The sequence below is a fragment of the Perca flavescens genome, chromosome 19, assembly GCF_004354835.1.
Source record: "Perca flavescens isolate YP-PL-M2 chromosome 19, PFLA_1.0, whole genome shotgun sequence".
NCBI classification, from domain to species: Eukaryota; Metazoa; Chordata; class Actinopteri; order Perciformes; family Percidae; genus Perca; species Perca flavescens.
Window position 1 is genome coordinate 22063740 of NC_041349.1, and position 13820 is coordinate 22077559.

At 45.9% G+C, this 13820-nt stretch overlaps 1 protein-coding gene across 1 annotated transcript in view; it reads right to left on the reverse strand.

The window, feature by feature from the left end:
- Positions 1-13820, reverse strand: part of ppargc1a (peroxisome proliferator-activated receptor gamma, coactivator 1 alpha) — a 35511-nt gene that overhangs the window by 7533 nt on the left and 14158 nt on the right. The window contains exons 3-8 of the mRNA XM_028564706.1: positions 11213-11407; positions 10072-10197; positions 8573-8924; positions 6659-6704; positions 6374-6447; positions 1323-2559 (exon numbers count right to left, since the gene is read on the reverse strand). Of these exons, the coding sequence (XP_028420507.1) occupies positions 1323-2559; positions 6374-6447; positions 6659-6704; positions 8573-8924; positions 10072-10197; positions 11213-11407 (2030 nt within the window). The remainder of the gene's footprint in view (positions 1-1322; positions 2560-6373; positions 6448-6658; positions 6705-8572; positions 8925-10071; positions 10198-11212; positions 11408-13820) is intronic.

Sequence of the window (13820 nt, forward strand, 5' to 3'; positions counted from 1 at the left end):
TCATAAGCTTTTGATGCTTAATTATTGAAGCGTTGCTGAAGAAGGAAGGGCTGAATGATGGAGGGAGAGAAGTTTGGAAAAACTCAGCGAAGCAAAAGAGTGCCAGTTTGGAAAGATCGAGGATCTTACGCTGTGAAACTTGAAACACAGAGGAGGGATTTTGAGAATTATTTTGCTGAAATTCTATTCATCTTTTCTTGCATGAAAATATAACAAGCTTCTTGTTCTGTCGATTTCAAGACTCCAATCCCTACACAGTGTTTTCAGAAAGCTTGTCAGTGTCAGATTCTGATGGAATGCCTTGAGACTATTACCGTATAATTTGTGAGCGAGTTGGTGTAGAGCACAAGAACAAGGGCACCGAGCAGAGCAAAGTGATTCTATTGGCTCTCTGGAGTAAACTGACCTTTAAGTAATCAGGCAAACAAACTGAGTCACTGCAGTGGAGTCCTACACTGTGAGGCACTCAATGAACTACTACTGACAAACTTAATTTACTCACATCCTTCTCAGTAACTACGGTTTGCCTCTGTTCTTCTACCAAAGAAACCCCGACAGAAACCCCCTCAGCTCTGATCAAAGAGAAGCATGGGAAATGTAGTTCTCACATGGAGATATGAAGATAGGAGTCTCTTTTGAGAGGGGTTTTGAGACTACATTCCCACAGCCTGGATTTGGCTTTCATCTCTGGGGATGTAAAAGAGGAGGGTTTGCCACTCAGTAAAAACAACAGCTGCCGCTTAAAACAATAGCCCCGGCATCAAACCAAAAACAGGAGCATGCGAGGGAGCAAGTGAGGAGGGGGGGTGAGTGTTCAGAAGACACTCAAATAAAACTCCCTGCCTTGAGTTTAAAACTCATACTTTTCAAAAGTCCAGTGCCTCTGGCACGTTTCATGTTCTGGGTGTTTTCCCTTTTGTTCATTGTGTGATGTTTAAGGGAGATCACACCAGTCAACCAATCGTTTTCAAGTACCACCTGGTTTAAAAGGCAGAATTTGGTTAGTATAGCAACTGCAGATCATTTGGTTAGAATCAAATTCCACGGCTCTCTCACCCGCTAAATCTCTTCGTGGAACACTTGCCAAATCTATCCTGCATTTAGTCCAGGCAAGGCAAAGACTAGCAGGAGATCAAGAACCCATGCTGAGAGTCTTCAGGGTCTAGCCTTTCTGACACCAGCACTGACGACTGATCAGGCCTGTTTTACACTCCTAAGCTAGATCCCCTGCCAGCTCCAAGCCCTGTATAAACTGCATGGGTGGGGAGCAGCCAAAGCTCAGCCAAAACAAGCAGGAGGTTTGTGTGTGAGAACCGACTTACCAGGAGGAGGGGCGTCTGTCAGGTGAGCTGGAGAGGGAGCGCCTCCGGTAGTGCGAGGAGGAGCTGCGGGAGCCAGAGTGGGAACGAGAACGGGAGCGGGATCCGCTGCTGGTCCAGCAGAAAGGCCTGCTGGGCGAGAGGAGGAGGGAGGAAGGTGGGGAGATGGAGCCTCGTGAAGGGGAGCAGCTGGATGGTGGGGAACAGGAGGGGGAGCAGGGGGGGCAGTCAAAGAGAAGGTCCAGAGGGGTGCCCTCCCACGGATAGAGGAAGCGACTCTCACGGCCCTCACCCAGCTCTAACTCATCCTGAAAGGGCAGGAACCCTGGGTGCAGGTAGGTGGAGCCAGACAGCCTCTGTGAGTCGGAGCCATTCTCTCCCTCCGCAAGGGTCTTCGGGGCTGCAGGCTTACTTGGTTTGCTGCCTGTTTCTCTCTCCTGGCCACCCGGGTTATAAAAAGCTTTTAAGGGGGGGCCAAAGTGCTTGTTGAGTTCTGCTCTGATTTCCTGGTCACACAATAGCTTCCGGCTGATGGCAGCAGAGTGTAGTTGGTCCCAGTCAGTAGTGGCCTCTTGTGAGGGCATCTGGGTGGTTTTTGTAAGGGTCTGATTCCCTAACTCCTGGACCCGGGCTGCTTCTCCGTTCACAGAGGCAACATTTAGCTGCTTAGCCAAAGGACCAGATGAAGCTGATGATGGAGAACAAGAAGATGAAGATGATGAAGAGGATGGTGGAATTGCTGAGTCCTTACATTCGACATGCCTGTCCTCCACTTTGCCTGTAGTAGGCATGGGAGCAGCGGTGGCACCTGAGGTGACCATCATTTCCGCTGCTGTAGTCATGGTAACAGTGACTGTGCCTCCGTCCTTCTTAGTGCTAGCTGATGCTTGGCAATAGTCATGGTCACTGTAGCTACGGGACCCCGCCCGCTTATTGTTGCTAGTGCTGCGATGCTCCTCAAGTCCACCTCCCACAGAGTGTTGGGTGACCGAGTAAGGTAGGGTGGTGGACGCTTTGCTCAGCTGGGCATAAAGCTCAGTCTGTTCGGGACCCTTCCTGGTGGGGCCCCCGCCTGAGGCACCTGGGGCCGGGGCCAGAGCGCCGGGGCCCAATTCGCTCAGCCTGGCTCTTTTGAATGCCAAGGCCGATGAGGAACATGAAGATAACTTGGTTTTGACCGATGCTTTGAAAGGATTCTCTTGACTGGCTTTGTGTGGGGGCGTGGTAGGTGGTGTCAGACCTGCAAAGGGAGAGGAAGACAGAGGTTGGTGGAGGGGCAATAAAATAAAAATGGAATCATAATGCAAACCTCCCCAAATATCCCCCTCTCCCCCCCACCCCTCACTCATCTATAAACTTCCCGGTCAGTTTATGGACAACGGACACAGATACATGCCTGATTAAAATATTCACTTTCACTTGGCCTAATCCTGATCTCTATTTTATTGCAATCTTGACAGATTAATGTAATGCTTGGTGTAACTTAATACGGTGGTGCTGTAATATGGATGACTTGCCATCCCCTTCCTCTCTGACCTTGGAAAGATCTCTTTTCATAAAAAAAAAAAAAAACATAAGACAAAACCGTGTAGAGGACAAATGCAGCCAATGAAAAAAAATGTAAGTACATGTATCACATCTCTGTCTGCCTCACATAAATGTCTGCACTGGACAGCAGCCAATTCATCTGAATAAAACCAAATACTTTTTTATCGGTCCGAAAAAAATAATCACTGACATGATGTTGTGCATGTTAGATTACCCAGCACCATCTCCCTTTTCTGTGAAACAATGTAATAAGATATGACACAACACTTAATGTACACATTAGCACGCCTGGTGATGTCCCATGGCGAGATGGCTGCTATGTATGGAAGCACAGGAAGTTTTGGCGAATGGGTTGTCATTCTTCTCAGATGGCATGTCCCTACTGCCTGTGACCCCCCTCCCCCCATCTTTCCCTACCCTTCCACAGATTTACAACCAGACAGATGGCAGTTATATGGGAAGTCCTGAGATGAGCCCACTTTATAGCATTGTTAATGCACTCACACAAACAGCCGCCACCATTACTCTCTCTCTCTCTTCCCTCCTCTCCTTTAGTCTTGTATTCTCCTTTTTTTCTCTCTTCCTGTCTGCCATTTCCCTGGATCAATCTCTATTTCTCCCTTTCCGTCTCTCAGCATCCTATCCTGTTTCTGTCTCGCACAGAACAAATGTGCACACACACATACACACACACACACACACACACACACACACACACGCGTCACTAACAGTCTCTCGCTGGAGTCAAACTCAGGCACTTTGAAACACCTACGCTCCGTCTTTGCCTTTCCTATAATGCACATCATTCTTCCCTCGCTGGTGAATTGCACCAAATGACAGCTATTAGTATCAAATCCAGTGTTAGAGTATGCATGGGAAAGACAGCTTGGCAAAAAGAGTGCAGGAGCCTGATACATAAATATTAAACTTTCTGAAACCATTTGCTGTGTTTGGAATGCCTGATCCAACGGCTTATCATCCTACTTATTATCTGAATGTGTCTATGTAGGACTGCAAACCCCCACTTCCCTCTTTCCCCACTTTTCTCCCCCCTTCTCTCAGTGCTGATAGTGATATAGATACAGTGATATCACTATAAATACACTGTATGTATATATATCATCAAAACTTTTATTACAAACTCAAGGTCCAAATCACCCACAACAATACATAAATACATATCAATAAACGCACATGCATACACACCTACCTACACATTTAATAAATATAAAAACAAACAAATTATATATATATATATATATATATATATATATATATATATATGCATTATGCCAATGAAAATTAGCGATTAAAAGGAGAAGGGAGAGAGGGATATGGGGGGTGCTACAAAATGCCTGAGGAACTTCTGTTTCACCAATGAAGCACCATCTGTCCAAAACAATGTGCACGTTAGGTCATAAACTAGGAGCCATTAGCGATGGGGGTGAAATAAATCAGAATTAGATAAATATGTGCCTCTCAGTCAAACTTGCCAGTGATGGATGAGCCGCAGACACAAACACCAATCATGTAGCCACTGAAGAGAAAACAATGAAGCAAGTGAACGAGACAGAAAGAAAGAGACGGGTTTTATAATCTTTTTTTTCTCGTCCAGCTGTATATTGCAAGGAGACCTTGGAGCGAATAACAACTCTGCGCTTAAAGAGTTGATCCGGCGGTAAGCCATGCAAATAGAAACACACAGATCAACCAAGTGTCATGAGATACAGTAATTAAAGACAACACGGCAGCACAGGGTAAATCTATTAGCTTGGCAGAGATTAGGCCAGAACAGTCAGATCCCAGGGGGCCTCACTGCTTGTAGCCTTTACTGTACTTCTCTGAGAGCTGTCAAGAAAACACACAGCTGAGCCAACAGTCCAAAAGTTGATTTTGTTTCAACATCATTTGGCTCAGTACAAGATGTACAGGTTCAACTGATAATTACTTTTATCTTTCTATGAAGCAGTAACCACTACTACTACAACTCATCATAAAGGCATATAATAATAATATGTCACTGGCAGCAATTCATGGAAAGTTCCATCAGTGAGTTGTCTACCTGCCTTGAAGGCGCCACCCACCTGGCTAACTTCCATCTGGTTATCAGTAACACCACCATTATCTTTACTGTAGGGGAATGTTACTGTAAATCTGCATGTAACTCCGGACCTCAAAGCTCTCACCTCCTCTTACTGGGATCTATATCCATCTGTCTCAGGCAGCACGAGACTCAAAAGCTAATCCCTAAGTCAGAAAGGGGCTCAGTAACCTGGAGCTTTCTGGACTAATAACATTCCTGCTAATATTCAATCCGAAATTTACTCAGAACAGTAAAGTCAGGTGAAGGGCTTTATTTGACCGTGTAAAATGGATGCAATGGAACAGAACGGACACCCAGGATTGGCCACAGGTCAATAAACTCACCCACGTGCAGTAAAACAGGAAGAAATATTAACCATGCTTGATTGCCCCAGAGCCTAAGCAGCCCTGCTCTTACCCTTCTGTAGGTCTCAGGCGGCGTCCCCTTTGACCCCAAAAGCTTATCTACACAAAGGGTTAAACATCACTTTGACCGCGGTCAAAAGGGACAAATGGAGACCTCTTGGGGTCTGATGTGCCACACATTTTCATCCCCCCTCCAAGAGGTAAGTAGAAGGTGCAGGGCAGACATGAGGTATGTATGAGGACAATTTTCCCTGCTGGTAATGGGATACCCAAAGGGGCCAGTGCAACATCACACAGTGCGAGAGGCTGAAGGGCAGCCATTTTGTTTTTATTGTCCTTAGATGATTAATCCTGGGGAAGAAGCCGGGTAATTACTGACATCAAGAGAGAGATAGAGAGATATTAACCCCAATATTGCAGCTTTCGCTGGCATTCGCTTCATTTTTGTCTTGCAGTTACCTTCTGTCTATAGTTTTCTTCTGATGCAGTTAACTATAACTCAATAACACAAAAGGATGATGTCAATAATTATGCTTAAAAAACCCTCACGCTGACTCCATTTACAAAACAGCATCCTTTGCATACAAGTCTTAACATTGGAAATTGACTGCCCAGTCAGCTGATCGAATTGCCTGTATGTCTAGGGGCCTAAGGAAAGGACGGCACAGATCATACAGGCAAAACTGAATTACACCGCAAAACCAATTAAAACAATCACACTGCCATTTCAATTTCCCTATGATGTGTCTGTCAGTCAGAGAGCATTAGGATCTGATAGAGGAAGAGGAAAGCATATTAACTATTCAGTAACAGGGGAGGGGAGGTGGTGGAGGATGGGAGGGGTTTGCTAATAAACCCTGAAGAGATTGGAAAGCCTAATCAATACTCAGGCACATATATACTATGCCCTCCCCTTGAACTCTGAACTGTGATGGAACTATCAAGATTAAGTTAACCCATTTCTAGCTACAACAGGGAGGTGAGACTTTTTTAAAAATAATAATAATAATAATAATAATATAACTACATGTTTTAAATAATAAGAAAAGTGTGCTTACCTGGGGTTCCAGCAATCTCCACACTTAATGTGCGTTCAATGGTTTTGTTCTCAAACGGTGATCCCTTGTGGTCACTGGAAGACAAAAATAAAAATTGCAACATTTTACTTGTCAGGTGAACGTAAGAGTTTCAAAAGCTTTTGTGATCTAAGAAATGGAAATGAGTCACAAAAAATGCCTCAACTTGGATTCTAGTCTATATAGTTTTCTTTGGCTTTGGCTGTTTTTCTGTAGTTTGTTGTTGCTTTTTGCCTAGAATAACGTGGAAAAACTTCTCACACTTACTTTGGAGACTCTGGGGTCAAAGGAAGTGGCAAGGTGGTTGGTTTGGCTGCAGAACACAAAGGAGCATGGGTGATTATTGACCTAGGTATAACACTCATGGCAGAAGAGAACAGATCCACATTCTGCAACAATTAATCTCAAATTGGCTGATTAAATGTGATTATTACTACAAACACACCCATACCTGGTTAGAAAGTCTTTTTATGAACACTATTCTGAAAAGCCTATCTTTTTAGATTGACCCCGTTTTAACAATGTATTGTCTTAAGATAGACTGTCCACTCTGTGAGGCAGGATGAAGTGATGGTACGTGTTTCACAGGTGTCTAGACAAAGACATACCCCGCTCAAGACAACAAATGGAATAAAGACATAAAGAGACGATGCCACAAACAAGACACATGACAGTGGGTGAGCCTCTCTCTGGACACAAAAGTCATAAATCACATGCACCAACAGCAGAGGAGGGGAAAAAAAGGAAGAAAGGAGAGTCAAGGAAGCTTGTGCAGTTGCCCGAGGCTCTGGCTGACTTGTGCTCCAGCTAAGGGAACATGGCTTTAGTAGCACGACCTAAAGAGCAGCACCCGGGCTCTGAGTCTAAATGTACATATTCAGCACACTCAGCTCAATCAGCCAAAAACGGTTCAAGGGGCGACTTTATGACTACAAGACGTACAGTAGCAAGACAAGGCTCGCCCCTTTTCCCACCCCCTCCTTTTTGAAAAATTGCACTCTATTTAAATTTAAAAGAATCCCTTTGGGACTAGCAAAAAGCATTGGCTAGCAGGCTGTTTGTTGTAATTGTTTATGTTCTCAGAATGACTGTTAGATTCAAATTAGAATAGGGGTTAGTTATGAAGTAAAACTGGGAAGTGGTTAGAGCAGGAGAGGGAGAAGAGAGAGCAGAGATAAGGCCGGTGGGGGGGGATGCAGTCATGATTACCTAACAACAGGAGGCCCTGGTCGTCGGGGTGCTCGCTGAGTGCCTGCCTGTGTGGGTGCCCTTGCCCTTGTATGATGCAGGGAGGGGCGGGCTCTGCAATTCTAGTATGTGGGAAGAGTGGGCTTGGTTGGCCCTGGGAGAGCACCGCAGTGGGGCTGCCCATGACATGGTCATCATCATCATCATCATCATCATCACGGTCAACATCCTCCCCATAGAGCCCTTGGTTTAGCCACCCGAGCTCTAGTCCAAAGCCCATGTCTAGCCCTGAGTCTTGCTGGTTAACCCAGCTCTCTAGGTCTAAGGCCAGAGGTGACAACAGGGACCCTAAGTCAGGCTCTTCAAGCTGACATACTCCCCGGTTTCTACAATCAGTGGTCCCTCCCAACTCTTCCTCCTCCACCTTTGAGGGAGCCTGTGCTGGGCTCACAGACCTCTTACCTGCTGATTTGCTCTGAATGCTGGGTAAAGGGGTGATCTTTGGTGGGAGTAGGTGAGCTCGATATTGAGCAGGCCTCTGTTTGGAGGTGAGCAGCTGGCTAAGTAAAGGGTGCCCCGGCTTCTCATCTCTTTCCTTAATTGTCACTGTGATGTACCTATGAGGTGCACGGCTAGCACCACTACCTTTTCTACGGCCTTGCCTGCCAAAGCCCTCACTAGCCTGAGTGGCGCCCGCAGCCTCTCGGCAATGCTCACAGCTGTGACTCACCTCTCGGGGAGGGAGGGAATAAGAATGCATATACCTAATAAACCTAGCGGCGGCCAGGCGGCCAGCATCGCCTGGCGGCCTTCCTTCTTCACTGGGCGACCCGTGCTCCAGTTTGGGGCGGGCATGGCCGCAGGTGGAGGTTCTGTGGCCGACAGGGATAGAAGCACCCTCCGACTCCTTAACCCCGGCATCGTGAGTGCAACGCTGCCACTTCCCAGCCCCAACACCAGCCACACTACACTCGCCTGCAGCCCGGCTCTCACCTCGCTGGTGATGCTGCTGCGGCTGCTGCTGCTGCTGCTGCTGAGATGGTACAGCTGACTTCTTCTTGGAGGTGGTGGAGGAAGAGGAAGAAGAGATTGATGAGAGGGAGGAGAACGAGGATGTGGATGACGAGGATGGCGAAGAGGAAGAGGAAGAGGCACCAAGACCCAGGCCACTCTTGTCCCTGCTATTGGCACCCCCCCAGGTGCTCTTGGCGTCACTGGCTTTGGTGTGGAGCAGGATGTCATCGGTGGCTGTTAGGTATTTCAGCAGCTCAGTGCAAGGCCGCCTCACCGGGCGGTTCTGTTGGCTGGAGCCCCCTCTTGCTTTGCCATTCCAGGGGCTCTCCGTCTGCCCAACGAGATAGAGAAGGAGAGAGAGAAAAAGAGAGAAAAATTATTTAGTTTGCTTAAATAAAAAGTTTTACTCAGTTGTGAGAAATGTTAAGTGCTTTTTTTTGTTGGCACAAAATCAAAAGTAGAAATGATGGAGCCAGAGAGAAGCTGAAAGGGGGACTCAGACTGCCTGAGCACAGTGGTTGCCCAACTGTCTGGGAGGCGATGTTGGGAGTGCGGTCCGCCCATCATCTTAATTGCGTGGCCCTGCGAGCACCACCGCGCCACTCTGTACCATGTCCTCTGGGAGTCCTCATTCGCTGTGCTCCAGAAATGGATGACTCAAAGGCACAGTATGAAAATAGACTATGTGAGGAAGGTTGACGCACTGCATGTGCAAACATAGTATGCACAACACACACAAATCTGTGTTGTGTTTACCACACAATATGATCACATACAGATGCTGTATACATTCAGAGGATTTTAAGCACTAGGGAAAGCATAAAACATAGATTCCCCCCCAAACAAGAGGAGATCATCAAGAGCTGTAAGCTGTACATAACACTGAACATTCAGTATGTCACGTTCTGACATGAAACGCAAACATATTACTGTAATCACATACTTTATTTATTCACATTCATAAACCCATTTACAATGACTAAAATTAATCTTAACCAACCCCACCCCTTTAGAAAAAAAATCCTTTTGAGAGCCGTTTAATGAGAACATCAAGTCTGATATTTTGATCTTGTTGTCTCAAGGCATCAATCTCTCCCACAAGAGTGCCTGTCGATGTTTTTTTTTTTCTTTTCAACAGGCACCATACCAAGGCGGATAAGTGGTGGAGCTAATGAGACAACGGTGCCGATGCCTCGCCTGGAAAGCCCAACAGCAATCAGCCTGTTTTCATTACGAGATAGACCCCTGGGATACCAGACTAGAGCAGTAGTCTAACATCTTCTAAAGGCGGCCACCAAAACAAGAAAAGTGTGAGAGGGAGAGAGAAAGAGCAAGAAACTAGACAGAGCAAGAACAGAGTGAAAGAGATGAACAAACACTAACAAAAATGTGTGTACAGGAGTGAAAAAGCAGCAAAACAGCGTGTGAATGTGTGTGTGTGTGTGTGTGTGTGTGTGTGTGTGTGTGTGTGTGTCTACCTTGACGACGGCAGGTGGTGGTCTGATCCGGTGGTTGCTGCTGGCTGCATGGTTCTGTGCCTTGCCACCTGTGTATTGATTATAGCTGAGCTGGGAGTTTGTGGGTGCCAGAAGGAGCTTCTTCAGCTGTGAATGGACCCAAACAGAACAAGAGAACGTGGTGAAGGAGGGGGAATTGAGCGTTGGTTATGCAGATTACTATTTTCTTTCAATTAGACAGCCTGTGCTTTGTGAATGTACAACCAGAAGAGACCAATACTGCAGTTAGAAAAGATACAAAAATAGCTGACATATTTAAAAGATTAGATGCACAGGAAGAAACAGAAAGCTTGACTTGTTCTGCATGTGACAGAAGTCAAACTTTTTGTTTCTTCCTGTTCAGGTGTTTTTGTGTACACAAAGCCAGGCTTCTCTAATGTGATGGAATAAACACACTCGGGCATGTGACTAAAGGTCATTTGGAAGGGACCTGCATGGAATAAAATGGACTATACCTCAACATAACATTTTAGGTCAAAGCCTTTAAACTAGAGAAATGCCCATATGGTATGGTTATGTGTAAAAATAACAGCACAAAGGTAAGCTGACTTCTTATTGAGAGATCTGTCTTTTTGACAAAAAAGAAGACTCGGACACAGGGCGATTAGATGAGACCCACTAACAGTAGACAAGATGAGATGGATTTCTATTCCTGCGATACTTTCATTATGTGCCGGCTTGATTTCAGGGTCTAAAGCACTGTGTCAGCCGTAGTTGGCCCCACCACAATGTTTATATCATTGAATTTGCGCCGCAATAGCACTTGTTATATAATTAGCACTGAGCAGCAAACACACTGATCCATTTCCATCCCTCTTCACTGCATCTGCATCTCTGCAGGCTTTCACTACACATACAGTGAATACATTGTGGCAAATGTGGCAGACTGTGGATTGGGCACTGCCAAATGCAGAAGTCTAACAGACAAATGGCCACTTTTGGTGTCCAGTCTTGTTGAAGAGTCTTAACTGGTGTCTGCCATGGACTGGCACAACAGCAACAGTGTGCGCAGGGTTGGAGGTCATGTCTTGGGAATAACATGTTTTGACCCTGGGGTGGTGGTGATGGGAGACTCTAGAGAAAGATAACTTGTTGGTCTTACCAGGGAAGGCTCCTCAGGCTCTGGGGTGCGTGGCGAGCCGTCAGGGGAGGAGGGACAGCTCCGGTCACTGGCATTGGTCACGTCCCCATCTGCCAGGGCCTCAAACGAAGGCAATCCGTCCTCATCCACCGGGATGCTGTCCAGGGTCTCTGTAAGCACTGCCAGCAAGTTGGCCTCATTTTCTTCATCTATCTTCTTGGGGGGGGGGGAACATAGAAGAAATAGACAAGAAATATAGGACATTTTAGTCAGGAGAGTTGCATCTCTCTTTTTTCCAGTGAAGTAAAGGTGGTGGGTGGTTGCATATGGGCTTTCATTGTTATTAGAGTAGGAAGATTTTTTCTAAGAAAATGTTTGCAGCAGAGCTGGCTCTATTTTGGCAGCCTTTTAAAAAACAAAATTCCCTCCCTGTGCAAGTGAGTCAAGCCTGTCACTCATATTTTAAGCATGCAGCTTACTGGACCAAAATAATATTTCCCCCAAGAAACCCATTACCAGGGCTGACAAGTAGCAAGTATCTAGGGATGACAGGAACGGGTTGGGGTGCGCTGCAGTATATAGGGGTTTGTGGGGGTAAAAGAAACAATGAGCGTATGTTGACTGTCCTCTCTCTTCCCCCCGCAGAATTGACAGACGATCGGCTTGCCGACAAGATGTTTGCAAGCAATCCTCAGATAAGGCGAATTACCACCCGCTAATGCTAAATAAATGTGGTATTTTTAAAATGTTGGAATGACAGCTGATGTTCACAATGGGCGGGAAGTTACCATCAACATTTCATGAAAAATAAAGCTCGTTGTTGCCACTCAGCTCCTCTTTGATGTACCAGAGTTGTGTGCTTGCTGCAGCTGGCTGTTTAATGGTAGAGATTATACGTCTGTGTGTGAGAAATGAAGAGACAGAGCAATGAATATATGGAGATGGATAGTAACAGTGAGGGAGTAAGGGAGATGTGAGCTGCCAACTATCAACATTGAAAGTTCGCTGGTGATAATAACTATGCATGTGTGTAGAGACAAAAACAAGAATAGTGAGAATGGATATTAAGAGTGAGAGTAACACAGCTTGTGCTTTGTGTGTGTGTGTGCACGGGTGTGCCTTTGCACAGTGACAAGTGACAAAAGGAACTGTAAGTTCCAGGGCCATAAAAGCCCAGGGGACTTTAAGACAGCGGAAAGATAAACAGCGTCGTCACCTCGGGAGGTTCTGTGGCCAGCCCAACAAGAACAAATCCCTTTATGCACATGGCAGGATTATCATCGCTCGGCAACGGCGTGTGGCCATCATTATGCCAAGGGGGCCACCAACCTCTCAGATACCAACACTATACCTCAGAAGACTCAGATTCCCACATGCACAAAATTTACCCACCCACTTGTTTCTGTCTACCCCACTGATTTTACATAATTACACACCCACCACGGATGGCACTTTTTGGAGCAGGTTTGGATTTATCAATGCGATAGCAGCCATTTTAATGCCCCCCCCTCCCCCCAATTTTTATTTAAAGATGACACAGATATCGTAGACGTTCATTTAGCTAGCTAACAGTGAGGAAAACGTTAATCTGATGTTCATTGAGTAGATTTTCTCCTCACAACATGAACACTCAGTCATTATTAAAAAATGATAAAGGGGACATATTTCACAGAGCTAACACGACGTAGACTGGGGCTATGCCGCATTGGCAAGCAAATGCCTCGCAGGAAATTGCTCTGTATGAGGTGGCATGCTGTTTAATTACTTGCAAGGCGCTTCAAATCCACTGTGCTGGAACCCTATGCTACTGAAATGTCCCCCATTTTCCAGCATCCCAAGTTATTACCTGAGCACTAAGCGAGTAGGTATTAACAGCTGATAAAGGCGGAGCCTTTTCTTAGCCCAAACATATATTGTTGCATGAGAAATTGAAAGTAGGATCATTTTATATTATCACAAATAAGTCTTTAATGAGCCAGCCATCTGTTTAGGTCCAACCTCACCAACTATCTAAGCAATGCTGTATTTGGGTGGGGCTTTGTTCACCTCGAGTCGGTTCAAACCTAAATATTCTGTAGAAATAGCAGCCTGTGCCACAGTGTGACACTAGTTAGATTAAAAGTTGAGAGGGCTGTGCAAGCTTCATTATGTCATGGTTTGGAAAGGATTGGGGAATTTCTGAGGCTGTGGCAGGCTCAAATGTAGCGATTTCAATCCTGTTTCAAAACCCTCCACCAATTGGCAAGCTCCCATTGGCACACTGTATCCCCAAAGATAACCCAGAAGGGACTCTCATATTCTGAAAGAGACACTTGTAAAACCCTGAGTCGTGACGATCATGCTGCAGCCGCTGCTGCGGCTCTAGTAGAGGCACTCATAGGCCAAGTGGGGATTTGAGAAACTGGGGTAAGAGCAAACCTCAGTGATCGTGTCTACCCTGGAGAGAGCATGATCTAATACCTCTGTCCAGGAGGGCGAGCTTTTTTATGCCAGTTTAAGGACCCCACCTTGCAGAGTTTCTGCACCAAATTCAATCTACAACCAATGACTCACTTGCCCCTTGTATATTTATAAACAAAATCTCGTGTGTGGGTGGACTTCAGGAGCTATGGCACCCAAAGGGGGTGAC